The sequence below is a fragment of the Aquarana catesbeiana genome, linkage group LG01 (genome assembly GCF_042186555.1).
Source record: "Aquarana catesbeiana isolate 2022-GZ linkage group LG01, ASM4218655v1, whole genome shotgun sequence".
Classification (NCBI taxonomy): Eukaryota; Metazoa; Chordata; class Amphibia; order Anura; family Ranidae; genus Aquarana; species Aquarana catesbeiana.
The window spans coordinates 336,047,496-336,075,273 of record NC_133324.1 but is presented as its reverse complement, the minus strand read 5'-3'; the positions used below and the strand labels follow the sequence as shown (position 1 = coordinate 336,075,273).

The following is a 27,778-nucleotide window of genomic DNA, read 5'->3' as shown; positions in this document are numbered from 1 at the left end:
AAAAGTGCTCTGGTCTCTAGCCAGCCAAATGGTCTGGGGCTGAAGTGGTTAAAGTGGTAGTAAACTCTGCAAAAGAAAAAAAAAGAAAAGAAAACCTGCAAGACAAAGGCATAATGAGCATCGCATACTAGCTCATTATGAAATACTTACATTAGAACTAAGCTGTTGCAGCGGTCCCCATACACAGCTGTGACGGGCGACAGGTCTCCAGAAAGTTACTTCTGGGTTTGCGGGCTCCGGTGCTGTGATTAGCCGGAGCCGCGATGACGTCATTCCGCATGCGCACGGGAGCCACCAGTCACGGGACAGCAGCTGAAGAAACGGCACGCATGAGTGGTTCCCCCCTTATCGGTGGCCCTGGCCATTGGTGGGGTCTCTCTTCTTTTCCTATCACACTGCTGAGTTTTTTTTTCCAGACTGCACAGTAACATTGTTAACTATTAGGTAAAGAATTCAGATACCTTGGCCACAAAGAATGTTTCATGTGACCACTATATGACTACAAGTGCGAAAATGAAAATAACCTTACCAAGTATGAATGTTTTGCAGAACTAAGCAGCATAATATTAGCAAGGAGGAACAGAATCCTTCAGTCTTTTAGTAGACAACTCACTGGGTTCCTGATAATAAGGTGAGTACATGAACTTCATCCATATTAGATCATTTTTTTATGTATATTAGGATTAGATTAGTACCAACCAGAGTTTAAAATGATATGTACTGAAGCCTAAATTATTTATACCTTCCTAGTGTATAGTAGTATCCTTTTTATATGACTATTACTTATTCAGGTACATTGTCAGTTCTGTACATGAGACCAATTACAATTTGTTTTACCTATGAATTGGTGTATCTATGAAATATGTCAATAGATTTTAGCCAATACCATGACCCCTATTTACACATATGACCACAAATAGTATAAAATGCTAATATACTTTATATAAAGCCAAGAACCAAGTTGTTCATTGGAATGAAATTATTTTCCCACTGATAGGTGTTTCTAAGTATTCTTTATTATTACTTTTCTACATTTTTCTTCTTTAATAGGATGAGCATTTTCTGGAAGTATGTGCATTTGCGGCTGTATATAACAGAGTGGTAAAAACATATAAAAAGTATCACAATTAGCCATTGTTTTCAGAGTAGTTTATAAAGACAACAGTCTCTTCCTTCACAATCCACTGTATATGTCAAGTACTATAACAGCATTTAGTACTTTTGTACACTGAAGTGTGAATTGTGCCATTTGGATGGTTCCATTGTTTATAGTGTGTTCTGAATCGTTTTTGACTCACAAAAAGTGCTTGCTCTCAAAGTCTGACTTGCTAAAGCATTAGGTATTGCAAATTTAAGGGAAGGGAACATATATTCCCTTCAAATATCAAACTTTATGCAGGGAAATCTTAAATAAACAGAACCTATCTTTCATATGAATGGATATTTAAATTGAATAATTGAATTGAATGTCCACTTGACTTCATTTTTTTTCTGATTTCATCCTTCAGTAAAGCCCAGGATACCTGTCTCTTTGGGAAAAATAAATCCAGAGATTTATTTCTTTACTGTGTATAGAGGAGAGTAGGCTATTTATGAGAGAGGGATGATTCAGTGCCATTTCACACTTGTGCGACGTCAGACATCGCATGTGATTTGCACCGCTAATTTAACCAGTTCCCAATGAAATTCACTGCTATAAGCAAATAAAACAAATCACTATCACCAGTGTCCCTGATCACTGCCACACCAGTTATATGATGATATACTGCACTGGTTACAGAATGTAAAAAAAAAAAGAAAAAAAAGTGAAAACTTTTATTTTTAAATTATTTTTCCAAAAAAATTATGACAAAAAAATTACAACTTCAAAAAACCCTTTCCCTGCCAGTGACATTTATACAGTAATCAGTGCATTTTTATAGTACCGATCGCTGTATAATTGTCAATGGTCCAGAAAATGTGTCAAAAGTGTCCAATTTGTCCGGCGCAATATTGCAGTCCCGATAAAAATCGCAGATCACCGCCATTACTAGTAAAAAAAATAATAATAATACAAATGCCATAAATTAAGCCCTATTTTGTAGACGCTATAACTTTTGCACAAACCAATTAATATACACTTATTGCAATTTTTTTACCAAAAATATGTAGAACAATATATATCGGCCTAAAGTGAGGAAAAAATTGTTTTTGTTTTTTTAAATTTGGGATTTTTTTTTTAAAGCAAAAAGTAAAAGATACTGTGTTTTTTTCAAAACTGTCGCTATTCTTTTGTTTATAGTAAAAAAAATAAAAACCGCAGAGGTGACCTAACACCACCAAAAGAAAGCTCTATTTGTGGGGAAAAAAAGGATGTCAATTTTGTTTGGGTACAATGTGGCACGACCACGCAATTGTCATTTAAAGCGACGCAGTGCTGTATCACAAAAAATGGTCTGGTCATTGAGCAGCCAAATCTTCCAGGGCTGAAGTGGTTAAAAAAATGTTGTTAATGTTATAAATATACCCTTCTACCATGATACCAATGCAGTAAATAGTGGTACTAAAAGTAATTAGCATATACTATGAACATCACCCAGTGAATAAGTGAATGATTCAAAAAGAAGTAAATTAAAATATAAAACCAAAAAGTTCATAGAGTCCTCAAAAATGAAAAATCGAATTTTCAATAGTTTGATTATAACCAAAGGATCTTGCTTGACAGACTCATCCACCACACCACGTGTAGATTGTGACACCGCTCCCCTATAAGTGTCAACTCCCTGGATATGATTGGCCTCACACTCTCATGTTTGGCAAATAAGTGTCAACCCATTAAGGGTTAAAAGTGTTCACTTTGATCTCCGATCCTTAGTGGTAATCTCACAGACAATCCACATGTATAAGAACAAAAAGTGCTCCAATAGTGCAGTAACGTTTGACCAAATTTATAAAAAAAATATTAAAAACCTTCAAACATTGCACTCACATTATGCACAGTGTACACACGCATGTATTGTAAATCTCATGCAGCAGCACTGAACTGGCATAACGCGGTCACAGCAGACCCAACGTGTGATAGGCAGTGTCTCACCCACACCGAAATCAACTCCGCCAGAACGTCACTTCTGCTATCGCGTCTTGTGTCACTCTTGTTTGCCGTACAGCCAAGGGTCCAGTGCGTTTAATCAGTACGACTTCATCTTTGAATCCCAGAATGAAGTCATAATGACGAAACATAATGACGGCAACCAAGAGTGACACAAGACGCAATACCGGAAGTGACATTCCGGCTCAGACATTTTTCGGTGTGGGTGAGACACTGCCTTTCAAACGCTGGGTCTGCCATGACTGCGTTATGCCAGTCTAATGCTGCTGCATGAGATTTACAATACATGCATGTATACACTGTACATAATGTGAGTGCAATATTTAAAGGTTTTTAACCGCTTCCCGCCCGCCCACCGTCAAATGACGGAGGGACGATGTGGCTCTCGTTCTGGGTGGACGTCATATGATAGTGCTCCAGAATGGCCGATATCACACGCCCGTGTGCCGTGTTGCTAGGACACAGCACGACCCGATCTCTGTGAAGAGCCCTGGCCACGGCTCTTTAACCATGTGATTAGCTGTGTCCAATCACAGCTGATCACATGTAAATATGGAAGTGCTATGAATCGGCTCTCCTCGCCTCACACTGACAGAGTGTGTGGCGAGGAGTGCCGATCAGCGGCATCTCCTCGCAGCGGAGACCTGGGCAGGTAATCAGGGCACTGATCATCAGTGCCCTGATTACAGGAAAGTGCCAGCAGTACCATCAATCAGTGCCCATAAGTGCCACAAATCAGTGCCTATAAGTGCCTGCTTATCAGTGCTGCCCATCAATGCCCATCAGTGCCTCTCATCAGTGCCTACTCATCAGTTCTGCCCATCAATGCCCATCAGTGCCTCCCATGAGTGCTGCCCATCAGTGTCCATCAGTGCATCCCATCAGTGCCCATCAGCACCACCCATCAGTGCTGCCTATCTGGACTGCCTATAACTGCCACCCAGTGCCACCTATCAGTGCCCACCAGTGCCACATATCAGTGCCCATCAGTGCAGCATATTAGTGTCTCCTAATCAGTGCCACCTGATCAGTGCCCATAAGTGCCACCTCATCAGTGCCCATCAGTGCAGCCTATCAGTGCCCATCAGTACAGCCTCATCAGCTCACATCTGTGAAGGAGAAAAATGACTTATTTACAAAATTTACTGACAGAAAATAATAAACTTTTTTTTCAAAGTTTTCGGTCTTTATTTCTTTTTTTTTTTAGTAGTAAATAATAAAAATCCCAGGAGTGATTAAATACCACCAAAAGAAAGCTCTATTTGTGTGAAGAAAAAGATAAAAAAATTTATTTGGGTTCAGTGTTGCATGACCGCGCAATTGTCATTCAAAGTGCGACAGCGCTAAAAGCTAAAAAATGACCTGGACAGGAAGAGGATGAAAGTGCCTGGTATTTAGGTGGTTAATATTTTTTAATAAATTTGGTAAAACATTACTGCACTATTGGAGCACTTTTTGTTTTTACACATGTGGATAGTCTGTGAGATTACCACTAAGGATCGGAGATCGAAGTGAACACCTTTTAACCCTTAATGGGTTGACGCTTATGTGCCGAGCATGAGAGTGTGAGGCCAATCATATCCAGGGAGTTGACACCTATAGGGGAACAGTGTCACAATCTACATGTGGTGTGGTGGATGAGTCTGTCAAGCAGGATCCTTTGTTTATAATCAAACTATTGAACATTTGATTTTTCATTTTTGAGGACTCTATGAACTTGGATTTTCATTTTAATTTACTTCTTTTTGAATCATTCACTTATTCACTGGGTGATGTTCATAGTATGTGCAAATTACTTTTAGTGCCACTATTTACTGCATTGGTATCACGGTAGATGTGTTTTTATCATTTTATTTATTTAAAGTGGCAGCTTGATTGGGTTATTAATTAATTCTATAGTGTAGGTGGGTGTGGTACTTAACCCTAGTTAAAAAGATTAGTAGGGGAAAATCTAAAATTTTACAGTTATTCCTAGAAAAGGAGGTAGGGGAAAATTTTCTAATAGGTACATCTATTTTGGGAGTAACTGTCTAATGACAAGTTCCCTCACTTTAGGAGATTTCCTCTAACTTTATTTTGCATCTTTGGGACAGGAAGTGAAGAGAATTATCCCCAATCGTGCATAGAGAGAAAAAAAATAACTTGGAATGGGGTTTTAACCCTTCTATACTCTGTTAAAAAAAAAAAGGGTTTTGGCTATGCATACACTTAAAAGATGAACTGCAGTCTCCTCACACAATTTGTAATAAAAACATAGTTGCCTTTCTGAAGCTTCCCTCCAACCACTTTTCATAATATTTTATAAATACTGTGATTCTGTACTTGCCAAATATGCTGCAGAAATCTCCCTCCACTGAATCTGGCTGCATCCATTTTAACTGTGGGAAGCTGAAGCTGCTGCCTGTTCACTTCCTGGATTTACACAGAGGCACACCTCCAGCTCTGCAGCCCTGCAGCTCTCATTGACCCTCTTATTCCTCCCTCCCTTCCTGGCAAACTCTCACGAGAGTGAGAGAGAGAGCTGTGCATGATGTCATAAGCCTAGGCTTTTTACCACACAAGAAACAGGAAGTGGGCTGTATAATGTATTTACTGGCAGAAAAAAAAAATTACTGTCCAAGGTTAAAACAACAAGGGCAGAAGATTTAATTTAAGGAAAGATGAAAAAATGACTTAAGCTCCTCTTTAGGTCCAGTTAAAAATAACAAATCTATCCATGAAGGTATTTTAGCATTATTCTTATAAATCTAGGTTTAAATAATTTGGTGCTGAACTCCAACCTTACCTTCAGTCTTGCACAGTTTTAAAGGTTCCTCTCCTGCATTGAAATTTCTTCCTCTAAGGCCCCTTTCACACTTATACAACTTCAAAGTCGCGCGATTTTAACGCGATTTTGTGGCCGCTATTTTGCCGCGATTTGGGAGCAGTACTACTTTGTACGACTTTGCGACAACTTTTTCAGGTACGATTTGCATGCTATTTTTCACAACTTATTCAGGTACGATTTGCATGCTACTTGAGGGTTTAACATTGAGGTCTATGGAGTACAAATCTTATGGAAGTTGGACCAAAGTAGTGCAGGGACTACTTTGAAGTCGGCACGACTTAAAGTCGTGCCAATATGAATGGTAGTCATTGAAAATCATGGAGAATGACTTGTCATACGATTTTGCATTACAAAATCGAGGGAAAAGTCGTATAAGTGTGAAAGGGGACTAAATGAACTGTACAGCTTGATTCTGTGTGCTCAAAGGTGCCATCAGTGCCACTACAGTGCCATCAGTGCCACTACAGTGCCATCAGTGTCACTACAGTGCCCATCAGTACCACTACAGTGCCATCAGTGCCACTACAGTGCCCATCATTGCCACTACAGTGCTCATAAGTGCCCTATAGTTCCACTACAGTGCCACTACAGTGCCCATCAGTGTCACTACAGTGCCCTACAGTGTTCATCAGTGCCACTACAGTGGCCATCAGTGCCACTACAGTGCCCATCAGTGCCATCCGTGCCACTACAGTGCCCATTATTGCCACTACAGTGCTCATAAGTGCCCTACAGTTCCACTACAGTGCCCATCAGTGCCACTACAGTGCCCTACAGTGCCACCACAGTACCATAGGTACCACTACAGTGTTCATCAGTGCCACTACAGTAGCCATCAGTGCCAATGCAGTGCTCATCAGTGCCATTACAGTGCACTACAGTGCTTATCAGTGCCCTACAGAGCCACTACAGTATTCATCAGTGCCGCTACAGTGCTTATCAGTGCCGCTACACTGCTCATCAGTGCCACTACACTGCTCATCAGTGCCATATGGTGCCACTACAGTGGCTCATCAGTACCACTACAGTGCCTTACAGTGCCCATCAGTGAGTGCTTATCAGTGCCATCAGTGCCATCAGTGCACATCAGTGCCCTACAGTGCACATCAGTGCCATCAGTGAGTGCTTATCAGTGCTCACCAGTGACCTTCGGTGCCATCAGTGCTCTAAAGTGCCATCAGTGAGTGCTCATCAGTGCCACTAAAGTGCTCATCAGTGCCACTACAGTGCTTATCAGTTCTCATCAGTGCCACTACAGTGCACATCAGTGCCACTACACTGCCCTAATCGTGCTTATCAGTGCCACTACAGTGCTCATTAGTGCCCTACAGTGTCCTATTAGTGCTCATCAGTGCCAATAGTGCACATCAGTGAGTGCTCATCAGTGGATCCTTTCCATTGTCCTGGTGCTCCAGGGCCTTCAAAAGTGTACTAGGTAGTCAAGAAATTAAATGTGTAATTTATGTCCCTAGAACACCTGACGGTGCTCCTTGCATGTTGGGCCTCTATATGTGGCCAGGCTATGTAAACATCTCATACATGTGGTATCGCCATACCCAGGAGGAGTAGCAGAATGTATTTTGGGGTATAATTTTTGTTATGTACATGCTATGTGTTAGAAATATCTTATAAATGGACAACTTTGTGTAAAATAAATGTGTTTTCATTTTCTTTCCACATCACAATAACCAGGAGGAGTAGCAGAATGTGTTTTGGGGTGTAGTTGCAAATATGCATATGCCATGTTAGAGAAATAACCTGTAAATATGACAATTTTGGGGGGGGGGGGGTCTTCATTTTGCAAAGAATTGTGGGAAAAGATTACAACTTAAAAAAACTCACAATGCCTCTTACTAAATACCTTGGACTATCTACTTTCCATAAAGGGGTAATTTGGGGGGTATTTGTTCTGTCCTGGCTCGAGAAAAGAGATATACAGAGAGCAAGGTTCCCCCTTGTGGGATTTTAAAGGCCCTGATGGTGATATAACATAATAACACCAAAAAACAGTATAAATGATACATATAAAAATAGAAATTTATTGTAGTATATACAGTTTGCAATTTTGACTCAAAAATAGATATCAAACAATAAAGGATTTATGAACAAAGAACCAACATGACAGATTATCACGGTACCACAGAGGAATTCATACACGTAATATTTTTCAATCAATTTATTTTACAAAACTTAATACATATAAACAAACTATAACATCAATTAATTAATTATAAAACCAATGAATTGGAGGAATGGGAGGAGATAGATATCATTAAGAATGGTTACATGACTTGTGTCCAGGTAAGAGAAAAACACATAGTAATCTCAATCATTACAAATAATGAGATGGATCTTCATTTTCGGCTGGCCACTTGTGTTGCGGGACTGTCTGGGTCCGTCTGCACATGTGTTTTGTTTCGGTTTCATTTCTGGTTGGGGGCGGAACTGGCGCCTGCGTGGTGGCGTTCAGATGGACGGCGTCATCGTGTGTCTCCTACATTGCCATCCTCTATTGAGGATTACCCCAGCTAACACACCTGCCGGTAATTGATGTTTTTGGCGCCAAAACTGGCTATTTAGTCAGTGTGGTTTGTCAGGTCTAACGAGTGGTGTGTATATTTTATGCTGAGGTACTTGGATGGTAAGTGTTCTATGGATGTTTTTTGGATACTTTGGACTCTTTGTGGACAATGGTCCCCTTTGTTGTGGCGACATGATGCCGAGCCCTCACTTTCTCTCCTTCAGCTGTGCCGTGCTTGAAGTTAGAAACTTTGACTGCCTCCTTCACTAGACTGAGTGAATCTGTGATACCATATTATCTAAACTGACTGGTGTTGTTATGACGGCTCATTCCTCCTGTGAGTTTTATGAGCCATGTCACCTATCTACACGGAAGTTTTATACAGGTATTTCTGTTCCTACTCCATGTACGCCCTTCATATCTAAAATGTTCTATTCTATTTATCTAATATTAATTTATTCATGAATTATATAGGAACCTGGTGATAATAAACAAGAAATCCTCATAGGGAAATGTCATCAGTTATACGATTGGAATACAACCACTTGCTCCTATCCTAATTTGTGATTGGAGAATTTTTTCAGTGAGTATGCCCCATTTTGTCATATAATGACTGGCTCTGTTTACAAGTGTATCTAGTCTTTGGCATCTTCGTAATTAGGGATTATATTGGTAAATTTTATTATTTAGGGTCTGTTATCTTGGTCCAGTATCCTGCATCCCCTGTGCAACAACCCCCTCTCCCATTGTGTGTGGGCACACCGTTTTTGGCCTATGAGCTGCCTGGCTGGGTTCACAATATGTAAGTCACAATGCTTTCTTTATTAGGGTCATTATATTTGTAATGATTGAGATTACTATGTATTTTTCTCTTACCTTGACACAAGTCAAGTAACCATTCTTAATTATATCTATCTCCTCCCATTTCTCCAATTAAGGTTCTTTTGTTACAAGTCAAAAAATATTTGGTTCTGAAGAAGCAGAAATGTAAACCGCGCCAACCATCCTTTTGACATCTGTTGTAACTATTACTGTTGAACCTTACGAGAAAAGCACCATTGATTTTATAGTTTTTTTCTATGCATTCATTTTTGTAAAATAAATTGATTGAAAAATATTAAGTGCATGAATTCCTCTATGGTACCATGATAATCCGTCATGTTGGTTCTTAAATTCTATATAGGATGAGGTACCCCCATAGCCTATCTGTTCACTTTACAAACAATAAAGGATTTATAGGAGAAACGTGGCTGATACAATTACACAATATGATACATTTTGTTAGATGCTGTAGGGGGTCAGAAGACACCACATGGAGTGCAGACTTCACACCCAACGCGTTTCAGAAATTACTTCCTTTCTCAGGGGTTGCATCTATGGATCAAAGCATTCATGCTATAAATGCAAATAGATAAAATTTAGACAAATACAACATAACAAGACATAAACAGTATAGATTTTGTCTATTATAGTGCCAAGCCAAAGGCAAACTTAAATGTTAATGATAGAGAGTCGCATATTAGCCACACAAAGTATACAGGTTTAAAAACAGCCAAATCCACCAAGGGGTAACCCATGCGCCAAAACCACTCAACACCAACGGGGCTCAACAGAAGGATACCCAACATGGTCAGACAATGGGAGGAGCCCAACAGGGCTGATGTGCAGCAAAAAGGTCCTTCGTTTCTGAGTGGTGTGACTGCTGAGCAAGAAAAACGAGTATGTATATAAGTGATATGAAACCACACTTAAGCTGTAAATCACAGCAAAAATGCTGCTTACAACAAACGCAGATAAATAGTAGGGGAAAAAAGGTTTAATACTGTAAACTACCTAGTCACCAAGTAGCTAAGGTGGGGATACATACGGAGAAAAACATGATTGACTTAGCAAGTAAGGGGGAGATAAAATGTGAATACAGCCATAAAAATAATGCTGTATAGGCTCTAAGGTCAAAAAGATAATTGACCTGCATACTGGATGTGTATGGTCCAATGCAACGCAAATATACCAGCCACCCAGAAAAAGAGCAAAAAAGGACACCACATTATAATTTACCAAGAAAAATCATGGATTAAAGCATCCCCTGGATAGTGGTAGAGACCACCCTGCCGAATTGCATGTGGAGGTGACCAAGCAAACCCAGCTGAGCACCTTAAATACCCCTTAGGGGTGACGGACATGCCCTCACAATGCCCCGCGGTGCATATCGCCATGCGGGGCTGGCGTGCATTTCACAGCTGGCCCCCGGGCATGCGGCGCAACTCCGTCACTGAGGACGTGCCATGCACCCGTCGACACACAAATGGGCAGAGCCAGGGCAGTGCGGCCAGAACATCACCAAGGGTTGCTAAGCAACCCAGGGGAGGAAAGGCCACTGGCCACTGTCCGGCAGAAAGCTCACCCAAGATGACACCCCCCACCCTCTGCAATTGCATGGATGGTCTGGGTGTCCCGGGCGGGAGCCTAAAAAGAGCCGAGGGATCGGAGCAGTGGCGTAACGAGTGAACCCCGGATGGAGGTACAATTATGGACACTTCCTATATAGACACCCCTATAGGTCCTTTATGACCCGCCAATATCACTAGTTTGCCCATTGGGAATTCGTATGAGTCTGCCCTTAGTATTGAGCTAGCTCAGGAGCAGGAATTGGACATTATAAATCTAAATATGAATTGTCATCCGAGGAAATCAAGGTCCTCAAAAGAGGTCTAAACTTTTGTCCACTTCAAAATGTGGACAAATTTGAAGTCATTAAAGACCTCCAGTTGTTCGGACGTAAGCTACTTCTGAAAAACATGTTTGGTCCAAAGGTTAACAAAACCTCCATGATGGAGTAAGGAGCTCTTAAAAATTTAGAAAGTCTTTTAAACGATAACGAACCATGTGATCTTATTGATCAGATTGACCTTGACCCCCTCTTGGAGACATCTGAGACAATTTAGTCTGTGAAATCGTCTTTAAAATAGAAATCGGATTTTTATCCTGCTCCCAGCACTAACTCAAATCTAATTACATTTCTCAAACTAACTAGTAGAGACATTCAGGCACTGAAAATGAAAACCCCTGAGGATAATCTAACATCAGGGGAGAGGTGGGCCCTATTGGACCTTACTAATCAAATGGAGATCACCGTGTAGCCATCTGATAAAGGTGGCAACACGGTGATCATGGACAATGAGCAGTAAATCTGCATGTGCATGAATATTCTCCGCAATAACGATTGGTACCAATCTATTCCTGCTACATTCCTTCAGAAACGTAACAATAAGTTCTATGAGCTGGTAGACCTCGCTTATCTTAACAATACAACTTCCAAACAGAACTGGGAATTTGTACGCACTACTTTTCCAGTAGTTCCAACGTTTTATGCTCTCCCCAAAGTGCATAAAAATAAAAACAATCCTCCTGGCAGATCGAAAGTATCGGGTAATGGCTCCCTGACTGAGACCCTAAGCTGCTACATAGATGAATATCTTAGACTGTATGTGGTGAGTCTACCAAACTACATCAGGGATACCCCAGACCTGCTTCAGATTTTGGACAGTATACACATCTCCCCAGATGCTTTGTTAGTTTCACTAGATGTGGAGGCTCTCTACTTCTCCATCCCACACGACAAAGGAATATCTGTAACTAGACATCTTCTCCAGCAGACAAATCAGACGGAGTGGAAACTCAATGAGTTTATAGTCACTGCGCTTGAGTTTATACTCATTCATAATGTGTTTGCATTTCAGGGCTCCCACTTCCTCCAGGTACAAGGGGTGGCAATGGGGACATGCTGTGCTCTGTCTTATGCCAACCTGTACCTGGGGGAGTGGGAACAAGGGTTTTTATCGTCTGATGACTCTCTGGAATTCTCTAGCCATATTTATGGCATAGTTATATCGATGATATCTTTGTCCTGTGGGATGGCCGGGTGGAGTGCCTCCACCGCTGTCTGCGGGCCATGAACTCCAACAAATTCAATTTGACATTCACATTAAATTCAGATCCTACATCCCTACCATTCTTGGATATCATTATTTCCAAGCATTTGAATGGGACACTTTCAAGCACTCTTTTCCACAAACTACAGCGGGTAACACTATTCTACATTCCTCTAGTTTTCACTCCAGACCTTTAATTGACTCCATCCCCTATAGTCAGTACCTGCGGATTCGCAGGAACTGCTCTAGTGACATTAACTTTAAAATGGAGGCCAATGCTTTATGTGACAGACTTCAAGCCAGAGGTTACTCCAAAACTTGCCTCAAGAAGGCCTTTAGACGCGCCACCATCCCAAATAGACATGTCTTACTATACACCTCTAAGAAACCTAAGCATAACACAACCACACGCATCATAACCCTCTATTGTGGCCAACACACGCAGTTAAGGAGAATTATGGCAAAATATTGGCACCTCTTAAGTATGGATCCAGACATTGGTCCACATGTTTCAGACCAACCTTCTATTACATATAGGAGGGTCAAATCGATAAATGACCAATTGGTCCACAGTGAATTTGCAGTTGGCAGTAGAAAAGATCCATGTAAATACCCTAGCACCTTTCAGTGTGGGGGCTGTAATTATTGTCAATTTATCCAAACAAGTATTTCTACCAAATGGTACTATTTTCAAACATCGTCATTACGCCAACTGCAAAATGCAGGAAGTTGTCTATCTCCTTACCTGTGAGTGTGGTTGCTTTTATGTGGGTAAAACCATACAGGAGTTTTGGAAGCATGCCTACAGAAACATTCTAAGCATGAAATCATGCAACCCAGATCTACCATGGGGGAGGCATGTCAGAGACGCGCATAATGAAAAATTCCCTCATATTCAGTTTCTTATACTGGATAGAGTACACCCCTCCTCTGGGGGGGGGGGTGATTGGAATAAAAAATGACTCCAAATTGAACTAAGACTATTTACCGCCTTAGAGCTACATCACCTCCAGGGATGAATGAGGCCACAAATTTGAAACCCTTCTTGAAGGACTTTACCTCGAGGGTTGGGGGGGGGGGCTGGGAAAGATGAGATATGGGGTGATTATCTATTTTACTGGAATGTAGAAATCTGATGGCTATAATAACATCATGTGGACTATGGGAGTAGTTCTGCATCTACACCATAGCAAATAGGAACACCTTATAAACATGTCTCTCCATCCTTATATTTATTTTATATCTCTTGGTTTGTTTTTTATTTTTATTTTTGTCTTTACCAAATGTCTGTATTGCCCATCCATATATGTTTGCATATTTGATTGCTGTATATTTATGCATTGTTTTTCCTATGTGCTGCATTCCAAGTGCGGGTTGCACGTTTGCTGCAATTCCCAGGAGTTTGTGTCGTAAACATGCTTTGTTCCAACGTCCTCCATCCAGGGTTCACTCGTTCGGCCACCTCTCCGATCCCTCGGTTCTTTTTAGGCTCCCACCTGGTGCACCCATGTCATCCATGCAATTGCAGAGGGTGGTGGGTGTCATCTCGGGCGAGCTTTCTGGCGGACAGTGGCCTTTCCTCACCCTTAGTGATGTTCTGGCCGCACTGCCCTGGCTCCGCCCATTTGTGCGTCGGCAGGTACATGTCGCGGGTTGTGGCTCCACCCTCAGTGACGGAGTCGCACCGAGTGCCCAGGGGCCAGCAGTGGAATGCACGCCAGCCCAGCATTGCGCTATGCGCTGCGGGGCGTTGTGATGGGTATTTAAGGTGCTCAGCTGGGCTTGCTATGTCACCTCTACATGCTATTCAGCAGGGTGGTCTCTACCACTATCCAGGGGTTGCTTTAATCCATGATATTTCTTGGTAAGTTATAATGTGATGTCCTTTTTTGCTCTTAGTTGCTTTTTTCTGGGTGGCTGGTATATTTGCGTTGCATAGGATCATACACGTCCAGACCAGTATTAAACCTTTTTTCCCCTGCTATTTATCTGTGATTGTTGTAAGCAGCATTTGGTGTGTGGTTTCATATTACTTATATATATACTCGTTTTTCTTGCTCAGCAGTCACACCACTCAGAAACTAAGGACCTTTTTGCTGCACCACAGCCCCATTGGGCTCCTCCCGCTGTCTGACCTCACTGGGTGTCCTTCTGTTGAGCCCCGGTGGTGGTGAGTGGTTTTGGCGCATGGGTTACCCCTGGCTGGATTTGACTGTTTTTAAACCTGTATACTTTATGTGGCTAATATGCGATTCTCTATCATTAACATGTAATTTTGACTTTGGCTTGGTGCTATAATAGACAAAAGCTATACTGTTTACATCTTGTTATGTTGTATTTGTCTAAATTTTATCTATTTGCATTTATAGTATGAATACTGTGATCCATTGATACACCCCTTAGGAAGGAAGTAATTTCTGAAACGCGTTGGGTGTGGAGTCTGCACTCCATGTGGTGTCTTCTGACCCCCCTAAAGCATCTAACAAAGTGTATCATATTGATGTGTAATTGTATCAGCCAAGTTTTTCTTATCAATCCTTCATTGTTTGTTATCTTATTTATATGTATATACTACAATAAATTCTATTTTTCTATTTATCATTTATACTGTTTTTTTGGTGTTATATCACCATCAGGGCCTTTAAAATCCCACAAGGGGGAACCTTGCTCTCTGTATTTTCTACACAGGGATGTTGGCCCAGCCCCAAGTCCTCTCTATCTCAAATTCTTTCTGTATTTCGAGAAATTAAATAGGCCGTCAGTTCATCAGGTCTGATCAATTTTCAATGATTGGCACCATAGCTTGTAGACTCTATAACCTTCACAAAGATCAAATAATATACACTGATTTAGGTTATTTATTACCAAAGATATGTAGCAGGATAAACTTAGGCCAAAATATATGAAGAAAAATTACTAATTTGCAAAATGTTATAACAGAAATTAATTAAAATTATTTTTTTTACCAAATTGTTGGTTATTTTTATTTGAAGAAAAAAAACCCAGTGGTGATTAAATGCCACCAAAAGAAAGCTCTATTTGTGTGAAAAAAGGACACATTTTTCATATGGGTACAGTGTTGCGTGAGTAATTGTCATTCAAAATGTGAGAGCACTGAAAACTAAAAATTGGCCTGGTCAGGAAAGGGGTATAAGTGCCCCGTAGGCATGTGGGTAATCTCTGATACCACTGGTTATATAACTATAACTATTTTCCACCATGCCCAAGAGGGTTAAGGCAGTGCTGGAAAATAATGGTGGCCACACAAAATATTGACACTTTGGGCCCAATTTGGACATTTTCACTTAGGGATGCACTCACTTTTGTTGCCAGCGGTTTAGGCATTAATGGCTGTGCATTGAGTTATTTTGAGGGGACAGCAAATTTAAACTGTCATACAAGCTGTATATTTACTACTTTACATTGTAGCAAAGTGTATTTCTTCAGTGTTGTCACATAAAAAGATGTAATAAAATATTTACAAAAATGTGAGGGGTGTACTTACATTACAGACACTGTAAATATGTAGCGGAACCACCATAGAGGCCAGCAGTTTGTAGGTCCCAAGGTCTTTTTCCCACTATCGCCCGCAGCCAGGCACACGTGCACTTTCTCTTATTAGGCTCAAGAAACAGTCTAGGATTGTTGGTTTTGATGTTTTTTAATGAAGGGTTGGACATGGATAAGGATTGGTAAAGTAGGATACTCTGATAGTTTACTATGATGAACTTTGAGGACACTAAAACTTGCTTCTTGAAAGTTAGACCTCTCAGAACTGTCCCTGTGTATCAGAGAGTGGACAGGTACTGCATAGCAGTATCAAGGGAGGTTAGAACCTTCCTCGGTGAACAGTTCAAGCAACAGCCCCTTTCTGTGGAATGGATCAGCTATGCTCTTCAGGACAAACTTCTTAGCAAACACAGGGCTAACTTTCTAGCACATAAGAGAGGTTAAATCACTCAGTCTCTAGGATCTCTCCCAGCTTGTACTCACAGAACACCTCAGAATAGATGGTTGTTTCCCACCAGTATCCTGCAGGCAACTTCTCTCTTGGTGGTTCCAGAATAGATTTCCAGATGACAGTCCTCCCAGTCAGCCTTCAGCAGCAAACAGTGGCTCCAGGCCCTCCAGCCTCCTGAACTGGGGCCTCCACTCGATAAGCGCCTGGCAAGATGCCCAGGAAAGGCAAATGAGTTCCCCCTAGGCGATGATCTTGCCCATCTGGATGAAGACCTTGCTGCTCCAAACAATCAGACAGCCCCCTGGAACACAAACCAGACCAAATTAATCAAAAAAACTCCACTGATTACAGTGAGCTGGACTAAATTTACCTACACTAACAATTAACTGTAACCCCAAACAGAATTCCAGCCTCACTGAGTACAGTGAGCCAAACTAATTTTTGCTAACAGAACTAATTTTTGCTAACAGAACAATTTAATCCCATTGACTACAAAGGACACAAACTAAATTTACCTATCCTACCTGACTAATAGGGTGTTACACTTATAAAATATATACAGATTTGCAATGTACATAATATCTTGTATTAAATCTATTATTCCCATCTGCAGGCAACAGTATGCTTCCACATGCAAACATTTTGATTGGTGAGTAAAGGTCTGATGGTTACTTTGGGTATTCTACACCAAGCCATGACAAGATGGCATGGTTCCATAGGCATATATTTCAGTTTACTGTTTTAAGTTCCAAATGATCCAATCAACAAGCAGATGGCTACAGTGAACTTTCACAGCAGTTGTGCCCTTCTCATAAAGTACAGGGTTTTATGTTTTGTAGTGAGGATTCCATTTAGTACTTCCTCAATATTTACAACCCCCAAACAGAGGACACTTACAGGCTATCTTGTTACCCAACTACTCCCATCAAATAGATTCTACAGCTACTAAGGAAAGTATGTGCATTCGGTCAAAAGCATGATAGTACTTAGGCGAAGGTGCATTTTACCGCCCCTCCCACCTGCAAACTGTTTCCACTTCTAAAAAAAGTCTGTGGTTTAGGTAACATGTAATATGTCACTATTGCAGCAGTCCCGCACCCTCCTGATCCTCCATTGTGACAGCAGGCCAGGGATCCTCTCCCCCATAGGTGTGCGCAGCCTATAGCCTATTGCATTAGGGTGTGCATCCGAAAGCTCAAACACACATGAACGCCACCTGCTGTCACAGGAAGGGGCACTGGTGGTGAGAACCAGTTGATTGGGAGCATATTACGATACACGCTAAATACGGGTGTAACGTGTTCTTAAAGATGAACCTAGATTTTAATATAATGGGGGCACTTACAATGGCCACTGGCACCCCCAACCACCCACCTGGTGCAGCTCCTGGATAATGCTAATGCACATGGGGTAATTAGGGTGTGCCTAGGCACACCCGGCACACCCTGTGCGCACGCCTATGCTCTCCCCCCACCCGCTGTCATGAGTTAAGAAAAAAAAAATTTCTGTGAAACTACAAATACCAACAGTCTTTTTACGGATGTCGATTTGAAGTTCTTAATGAACTACCATGGCACTGTTGAGTGCTGTGTTAGTTCATTGATTCTTCCTGTCATTGTGTAACTGCCTGCCTGTACATGGTACGAGCAGACAGATACACTGATAGGCTGCAGGACTATCTGTAAACATGTTCCCCACTGTACACCCCCTGCACATATGTTCCCCACTGTACATCCCCCCTGCACATATGTTCCCCACTGTACACATGTTTCCCACTGTACACATGTTCTCCACTGTACACCCCCCTGCACATATGTTCCCCACTGTACACATGTTTCCCACTGTACACATGTTCTCCACTGTACACCCCCCCTGCATATCTGCTCCTCACTGCACCCCACCTGAACATGCTCCCCACTGTACACCCCCTGCACATATCTGCTTCCCACTGTAAACCCCCCCCCCCCCCGCACATGACATCAGTGGTGGTGGCCTCACCTGGAGGAGAACGGTGCTGCATAACAGATCCAAGAAGAGGAGGGAGGAGAGATCAAGCCAGGACATGCAGGGCTTCCAGCGCACCCGACCCGCCCCAGTTCTCTGTATTATGCTGTACTTCCGGCACTTCCAGCCGGCTGCTATTTGCACTGGCTCTCTCTCCTCTGTTCTCGCTGACGCTTCTAGGACTGCACTGCAAGCAGGGAATGGAGTGGAGTCCTGGCAGGGAAGCATGTTTACCCTGCAGAAAGCCCTCGCAAGGCTGGCGCTGGCAAAACAGGCTGAAAGCCAGCACTGGAAAAAAGGAGCCAGAGATGTGGGGGAGGAGAGAAGGGCAAGACACCTGGAATTGGGGGAGATGGATGAGAATTGAGCGCAGAATCTGGTACATGGGTCTGTCTTTGCAGGTGAATTTTACTGCCCCCCCTAGCCTGGTGCCCTAAGGCGGTTGCCTATGCTGCCTTATGGTGGCGCCGGCCCTGGACTAATCTTTCTGTTTAACAGAGGGTCTGAGAAGAACTAACAATGCACACAGTAGCACATTACTTGTTCATTGTAGCAAGGTTAATTTACATTCTTATGGCAGGGGACATTTTACATTTGGACTTAAAAAAGTGTGTTGCAGTTATGAAGGAGTTAAAGAAAATGCATGACCTTTACATCAAACATCGGCAAGCCTTTTATAGGACTTTTGCACATATTTGTTATTTCAGCATAATGTGCCAAGGAAGACAGGATTATTGGGACATTTCTATGTACGTAACTGCTAATACATGCCACTTGCCTTATTTTCCCCCTACTACTCAAGCACAACTTTGTATTACTTAACTTTTAATCACTTATAGCAATCACCATCTTAAGCCCCGTACACACAGGCTGAATATCAGCTGGCTCAAACGGACGACATTCGGCCTGTGTGTACGGAAGCCTTTCTGACAGAAACCGGTAAAATGTCCAGCTTCTGTCGAAAGAGCATGACTGAAAAAGATTTGTCAATTGGCATTTGATCAGTGTTCTCAGTAAATGGCTGAGAGAGCTGAGCAGTGTGTTCTGACGGGGGGGGGGGACACACACGATAGCTCAGCGTGGAGATTGCAGTACTAACATCGTACAGTTAGTACAGTAAGCTCCTCATTTTTTTTTTCATTCAGCCTGCTGGGTTAAACGAAAAAAAAAAAAAAACTAATAGTGTGTACTAAAGCTGAAATCCATCTTTTGACGTTTACGCCAGTTTGGTCCAAACAAACGATGTCTCTACTGTATGTAGCTATGGCTACATTCAGCATACCGCACTGTGTTCCGGGTTCGAGCCGAGACTTCTAGTTTCGTATCCGGAACACAATAGAGTCTATCACAGCTGCACTCAGCCATTCAGATAAAACGATGAGGAAGCTTTGTAATCAGGGATAGAATACATTGCGTACTCTCAATGGCTGAGCGTCACTGTGATAGACTCTTCTGTGTTCCAGGCATGAGACTGCTTAAACCCGGAATGCAGTGCGGTATGCTGTATGTAGCCGCAGTTACACACAGTTTATATTGCACAGCCAGCGGCCTCACATGTTAATGAGGGACATAGTTCATTAGAAATGTCAAAAGATGGAGTTGAGCTTTAAGACTCTTGTGAATAGGGACTGTAAGGGGTTCACTCCAAGTGTAGAACTTTTAGGACACCGCCACTTGCTGTTTCTTCTTTTTAAGGGCTTTGTTTGCCCATTTTTATTAAAAGAAAGTTCAGCAAACATAAACATAGGTTTCCCTCGCAGGGGTTTTCAGCATTTCTTCTTCTTCAACATAAACAACATTCAGCCCTTTTCTGGCATGTACTTGCAGCACCACCGCTCTGGCCTTTCACTCCAGGCCCTTGTCTGTGTCCTACAGACTGTTCACCGACCAACTTGGTGCACACAGCTAGAAGCCTCTTGCTGCACTGGCTCCCCCCGTGGAGCCCTCCTGACATCTAGGTCAGACTTCCTGTCTGCCAGGGTGGAGCCCAAGAACCATGGTCAGGTTGTTACTAAAAGCCCAGACAACACCTGACCAATTAGTATGCTGGCTGTTCTGAATACCTGGACCCAGGATTGGAGATTTCATCCCACCCGGATCACTTTGAAATCTCCAGGCTCCAGGTCTCAAACTGAACTTTAGAAAACACTGAAGAAACTGAAAAGCCAATTTCCTCTTCCTGTCACAAGCTCCCTGGAGCCCCTCAACCCGTCTGGTTGAGAATTCTGGGTCACAACCTCCTTTTAGACTCTGGCAGGGCAATGCTCTGTCACAGGAGAAAAACGTCATAATTAATTACCTATCATATCATGATGGGCAATATTACATCACCATTGCCTGTGAGATAAAAAGATAGCCCTGGAATACTCAAAATGCCAACAATTTTTCATACTGTGTACTGTACTAAGTTGTACCAATACATCTTTTAACCCTTTATAGAATGTGTTGTTTTGTTTGTATACTATTCATTTAACAGTTATAAAATTAAAGTATTTACATTTTTGTCTTTTCAGTTGGAGCTTTAAATGTGGTTCTTATAAGTCCTGGAGGTAAAGTGCTGTACTCAATATTTTATGTATAAACAGTATTTCATACAAAGCTATCATAACATATATTACACATTTGATTCTCCCTAGAGGACATAATAGATTAATTTAAAGGGGTTGTAAAGGTAAAAATTTTTTCACCTTAATGCATTCTATGCATTAAGGTGAAAAAACTTTTGACAGTACCGCCGCCCCCAGGCCCCCCGTTTTACTTACCTGACGCCTCGAATCTTCGCTCCTCGTCCTCGTCAGCTTCATTGCAGCTCAGCCTGGTCGCTGATTGGCTGCAGTGGATGGATTGAAAGCAGCGCAGCCATTGGCTCGCGCTGCTGTCAATCACATCCGATGACGCGGCGCGCCGGGGGGCGGGGCCGAGTGATACAGCGAGCGGCTATAGCCGCCGGCTGTATCACGGGAGCGCGCCCGCAAGCACTCACCACCGTGCGAGGGAGCTCGCATGAAGGTGGTAAATGCTTGCGGGGAGGAGCTGAAACAGCCGCCGAGGGACCCCAGAAGACCAGGTTCGGGGCCACTCTGTGCAGAACGAGCTGCACAGTGAAGGTAAGTATAACATGTTTGTTATTTAAAAAAAAAAAAAAAAAAAAATAACTTTACAACCCCTTTAATTATGTAACTACTGAAAGTAACACTGAATTGACGGAAGTAAACTACGAAACAGGGAAAATTTATTGAGCATTATTTCAAATGTTTTACTTACTTTTACTCCCTTGCACTGTCCATTCACTACAAAGGCATCATTTTTGTTCAATTAGTATTTACATTTTTTGGACTATTTTACCAATCATGTATAAAGAACCTATATAAATGCTGTAATAATAGTTGTACCAACATTTTGAAATATAAAACACCCGCCCTGGGGCAACAGGTTCTACATGGAGGGGTAAGGTGCATGTGTAGTTTAATAGGATCACATGTGTTATAATTTAACCCTTTCCAGCTAGGGTGAGCCATATGACTTGACTAGTGATGAAAGAGTGCTATGTTGGTGCTACTAACAGTGTACCAAGCTCCTGTGAGGACATCTAAGGAAGCCAAGGAATAGAGCCCTTCACAGGGGTTTATGTACAGAGATTATAGGGATCACCATTGTGACCTGGCCCCATGCTCCAGGGGGCCCATGCAGCTCCCCTATACGCATGGATAGGAGGGTGGTGTGGGCAGCAGCATGTAGAGGAACCGATCCCTCTATGCAGCCATTGAATGCCCAATTTTCCTCCTCTCCCTCCCTCCCCCAGACATTCAGCAGCTGCAGGAGAGAAATTAAGAGCATTAGTTGTTCCACATGCCGCTACCATCACCTCCCTATCCCTGTCCTGCTGCCCCTGGTTCCTGTGTGCTTCCCTGCCCCCCCCCCCCCCCCCCCGTCAGGATGGAGAACAGGGAAGGGGCCAGTAAATGTGTAATTTACCAGCTCCTTTCTTGTCTTAATGAATAGAGCCAGTGATTTGTACCGATTCTATTCTGAAATGTTTTTTTATCATTCATAGCTGGGACATAGTAAACTGTGTTTACTATGCCCCAGTGTATGAATGAACAGGAAGCTCTGTACAGAGCCATTCCTGTTCATTCATTCTGTGCAGCTGGGGCTGCAGAGAAAGGGACTGATGAATCTGTTCTCAGTCCCTTTCTATCTCAAAAGTGAGACATCAGGGGTCTGTTTAGACCCCTGATATTTCACCAAAGCCCCCCAACTGGGGTCCTAAAAAAATATGTAAAAAGAATACAAAATAAAATTGTAAAAACAAATATATAAAATAGTAAAAAGAAATATAAAGAAATAAAACTTCAAAAATAAAAAAGTACTAACACAGTGGTGAAACTACCAGGGTCGCAAAGGTCGCACTTGCGACTGGGCTCTGGCGTTCCTGTTGGCGGGACCCCAAGAGGGGAGGAAGGTGGACCACTGTGGGACCGTAATAAAGGGTCCCACAATGGGAGTAAAGGGCCCCGGGATCAGTGGGAAGTGCCTTGGTCAGGTTCAGGGGCCCTTCATGGTTTATAGCACTGGGGCCCCAAAGGTTCTAGTTACACCTCTGGCCCTTCATCTCATTCCACTCCTCCCATTTTCTAAGACACGTCCATGTATTTTCCTGCAGTGTAGGCATACAGGTCTCTCAAAGCATAAAAAAAAATCAACACACTTTGTGATTTTCCAAAATGATGGGTGTTCACACCATTGCAATATAGCAACCAAGTAGATTATGCAAACAAAAAATAAATAAAGTACAATATTTCATTGTTATGGATTTTTCTGGTTGAGACACTAAATTTGCAATTGCAGAGAACAGATAAAACAGAAAGAGACTGGGCATCAGATTCTTTCAGAGCATCTGTTTTAACAAGATTTATTATTACATTCTATTTTATACATAAGATAAGAAAGGGGGCGGTGTGAAATGTTATAAAAAAACAACAGCAAACAGAATAATGTAATTTTATATGTCAGCAGATATCTCTAAAAGTTGCAAATCTGAAACCTTGAGAAGGGAGGGGGAGCACAAGAGAGAGAGCATTCTAGCAAAACACAGTCTGTGTAAACTGGACATTGTATGAAAATACATACTCCTGTGCTTAAATGAACAAAACAGTAAAAGTCCATGTCATTTCCTGCCTTTTCTTTATTTAGCACCATTGTTCTCCATATTACATTCAGCCAACTGCTGGTAGATCCTGCTACATTGGCGCAGAGAGACAGTGGGGTTGATTTAATAAAGCAAATATACTGTGCACTGCAAGTGCACCCACAAAAGCACTTCAAGTGCACTGCAAGAGGAGAAGCTCTGAAATTGGGGAAAGCTCTGCTGATTTCTATCATCCTATCATGTCCAAGCAAAACTATTGTTTTTTGAAATTTTCATTACATGCTCCCCTTTAGATCTAGAGCAACTGCATTTGCAGTGCACAGCCTATTTGCCTTTAGTAAATCAACCCCAAAGAGTGCTGTTGTCAGTAGCATGTTATTTAATGCATAGCGTGCACCAAGTTATGTACAATACAGTGCAACAATCTGGAGTCTATAATGTATAGCACAGCATGCATCACATTATGTAAGGTACAAATGCACAATAAAAAAAGATATACAGAGTCAGTAATGTACAGAGTAAAGTGGCCCAGAATACGTTATGCAGAAAGCCTAGAGCAGAGAGTTCAGCAGTCTGAAGAAATAATACACACAGCACAGCGAATAGAATAAAGATATCCAGAGAACACAAGGCACAGGGAAGCATACAAAGAACAGAGGACATTTTGGCTGGGGTTCTACTTTATGTTTTGTCCTAGTATTATGTTCACAGCTAACAAGTTGATAAAAGAAAATATAAAATAATGTCACATATAAATGTATAGCGCTTACCCCCAAAGAAGCCAATGTTTCTGTAGGTTCTGGGTTCTCAGAGCCTTGGACTCTACAAGCAGCACCATGCTCCTTGACACACCCAGGCTGAAAAAGGGATGTTTATTGTAACTATCTACAGTATATGTGGCAACCAGAGAAATGGAAATGGCAACAAACCCACAAACAAATATACACCAATCAGCCATAACATTATGACCACCCACCATAACATTATGACCACCCACCTAATTTTGAGTAGGTCTCTTTTTGCCAAAACAGCCCTGACCCATTGACACATGAACTTCTGTAGACAAAGCACCAAACTGCCTCCACCAGTTTGCCTTCTTCTCATAGTACATCCTGGTGCCATCCTCCCCTGGTAGGCGACGCACATGCACCCGGCCATCCACATAATGTAAAAGAAAATGTAATTCTTCAGACCAGGCCACCTTCTTCTATTGCTCCATGGTCCAGTTCTGATGCTAACATGCCCAATATAGTCACTTTCGGCTGTGGACATGGATCAGCATGTGCACCCTGACCAGTCTGCAGCTACGCAACCCCATATGCAATAAACTGCGATACACCGCGTGTTCTGACACCTTTCTATGGAAACCATTATTAACTATAATTATTATTTTTTTAGCAATTTAAGCTACAGTAGCTCTTCTATTAGATCGGACTATATATGCCAGCCTACAATTCTAATGTGAATCAATGAGCCTTGTCCGCCCATGACCTTGTCTGTCACTGACTCGCCAGTTTTCCTTCCTTAGACCACTTTTGGTAGGTCCTGACCACTGCAGGCTGGGAACATCCTGCAAGAGCTGTAGTTTTGAAAATGCTCTGACCAAGTCCTTGTGGCCCAGTCACTTGCTGCCTAAAATATCCCACCCACTTTCAGGTGCCATTTTCATGAGATAAACAATGTTATTCATTTTACCTGTCAGTGGTCATAATGTTATGGCTGATCAGTGCATAAAATAGTAGCAAATAGGATATACATATGGCAAACAGATATATAAATAGTAGCATGGTATACTGTTGGTGGTAAGCCAGTAGTCCAGAGAATAACCTCTAAACTCTATACTAGGAAGGGTCCTACTTAAGGGACAGTGTTACAATAACAGTCTCTCAGTCTGTATTAAACTTTTTGCATACTGGCCACAACATTGTGGCCCAGATCTGGCACAGGAGTGCTCAAGATAAGTTTTTTGGAACCCAGGTATAGGCGACTAGACTGTGTCCCAAGCAATCATCGCTGTTACTCTTTAATGGTGTGCAGTAGAGTTTGGCTAGCAACCTCTCACCAACTCCTGGAGTGACAGCTGGTCTCCCTCTGTTCTCCTTTGGTGGCTCAGAAAAGTCAGTGGCACTAACGATCTTCCCAATGATCAGGCATCAGCAACGGTCAGCAACAGTGGTGTTCCCTCCAACGATTAGGAGGCAGCACTGTTCAGAGACAGCGGCATTCTCATGTACCAGGAGATGTCTGCTACTCTGCCTCTCTGCATCTCTGATGCAGTGACAAAATATTTTACTAACAGCCTGCAGCACAGTCCATCTTTTACAATGTCTTCACTACATCTGCCTTGAGCCAGGGAACAAACCTTCTTTTTCCTCTCTACAGAGTTCTATTAATGCTGAGATATGCAGTCCCAGAGCTAATCTGTAATTCAGGCTCAATTTGTCTTGGGACTACATCTCCCACAATAGTTCATAGCTCCCAACTGTCTCCGATTTCGAGGGACTGTCCCTGATTTGGAGCAATGTCCCTCTGTCCCTCATTCCTCCTCATTTGTCCCTCATTTTGATCTGATCCATATAGATGTATATACAATGCACTTTTTATCTATCAAAAAGTGTTTTCCAGCACTAAACCTTTCATCCAATTTCTAAATTGCTGCATTTGTAAATTCCAAAAGCCAATATAAATGAATAGTAGTGGTAAATGGGTTTACCAGATCTTGTTTTTTTGTACAATTTTCATTTAACCACTTGACGACCGCCTCACGCCGATGTACGTCGGCAAAGTGGCACGGACAGGCAAAATCACGTACATGTACGTGATTTGCCTTCCGCGGGTGGGGGGTCCGATCGGACCCCCCCCCCGGTGCCCGAGGCGGTCGTCTTTTGTCCAGCGGCGATCCGTGATGAGGGGGAGACCATCCGTTCGTGGCCCCCCCCTCGCCGCCGGCCAATGAGAACACTCCTTTGCTGCTGTATGCTAAACAGCAGCAAAGGAAGTGATGTCATCTCCCCTCGGGTCGGTATTTTCCGTTCCGGCCCGAGGAGAGAAGACATCTATGTGAGTGCACAACACACACACACACAGTAGAACATGCCAGGCACACAAAACACCCCGATCCCCCCCCCGATCGCCCCCCGATCCCCCCCCAATCACCCCCCCCCCCTGTCACAAACTGACACCAGCAGTTTTTTTTTTTTTTTTTTTCTGATTACTGCATAGTGTCAGTTTGTGACAGTTACAGTGTTGGGACAGTGAGTATTACCCCCCTTTAGGTCTAGGGTACCCCCCTAACCCCCCCTAATAAAGTTTTAACCCCTTGATCACCCCCTGTCACCAGTGTCACTAAGCGATCATTTTTCTGATCGCTGTATTAGTGTCGCTGGTGACGCTAGTTAGTGAGGTAAATATTTAGGTTCGCCGTCAGCGTTTTATAGCGTCAGGGACCCCCATATACTACCTAATAAATGTTTTAACCCCTTGATTGCCCCCTAGTTAACCCTTTCACCACTGATCACCGTATAACCGTTACGGATGACGCTGGTTAGTTCGTTTATTTTTTATAGTGTCAGGGCACCCGCCGTTTATTACCGAATAAAGGTTTAGCCCCCTGATCGCCCGGCGGTGATATGCGTCGCCCCAGGCAGCGTCAGATTAGCGCCAGTACCGCTAACACCCACGCATGCAGCATACGCCTCCCTTAGTGGTATAGTATCTGATCGGATCAATATCTGATCCGATCAGATCTATACTAGCGTCCCCAGCAGTTTAGGGTTCCTAAAAACGCAGTGTTAGCGGGATCAGCCCAGATACCTGCTAGCACCTGCGTTTTGTGCCTCCGCCCAGCCCACCCAAGTGCAGTATCGATCGATCACTGTCACGTACAAAACACTAAACGCATAACTGCAGCGTTCGCAGAGTCAGGCCTGATCCCTGCGATCGCTAACAGTTTTTTTGGTAGCATTTTGGTGAACTGGCAAGCACCAGCCCCAGGCGTCAGGTTAGCGCCAGTACCGCTAACACCCACGCACGCAGCATACGCCTCCCTTAGTGGTATAGTATCTGAACGGATCAATATCTGATCCGATCAGATCTATACTAGCGTCCCCAGCAGTTTAGGGTTCCCAAAAATGCAGTGTTAGCGGAATCAGCCCAGATACCTGCTAGCACCTGCGTTTTGCCCCTCCGCCCGGCCCAGCCCAGCCCACCCAAGTGCAGTATCGATCGATCACTGACACTTACAAAACACTAAACGCATAACTGCAGCGTTCGCAGAGTCAGGCCTGATCCCTGCGA

At 42.7% G+C, this 27,778-nt stretch overlaps 1 protein-coding gene across 4 annotated transcripts in view; it reads left to right on the top strand.

Annotated features, from left to right (window-relative positions):
* Window positions 1-557: 557 nt before the first annotated feature.
* LOC141145217 (uncharacterized) overlaps window positions 558-27,778 on the top strand; it is a 67,352-nt gene continuing 40,131 nt past the window's right edge. For all 4 annotated transcript variants that reach the window (XM_073631740.1, XM_073631725.1, XM_073631733.1 and 1 more), the window contains exons 1-3: window positions 558-631; window positions 16,943-16,978; window positions 20,847-20,882. In XM_073631740.1, coding sequence (XP_073487841.1) covers window positions 16,951-16,978; window positions 20,847-20,882 — 64 coding nt within the window. In that variant the 5' untranslated portion in view covers window positions 558-631; window positions 16,943-16,950. The remainder of the gene's footprint in view (window positions 632-16,942; window positions 16,979-20,846; window positions 20,883-27,778) is intronic.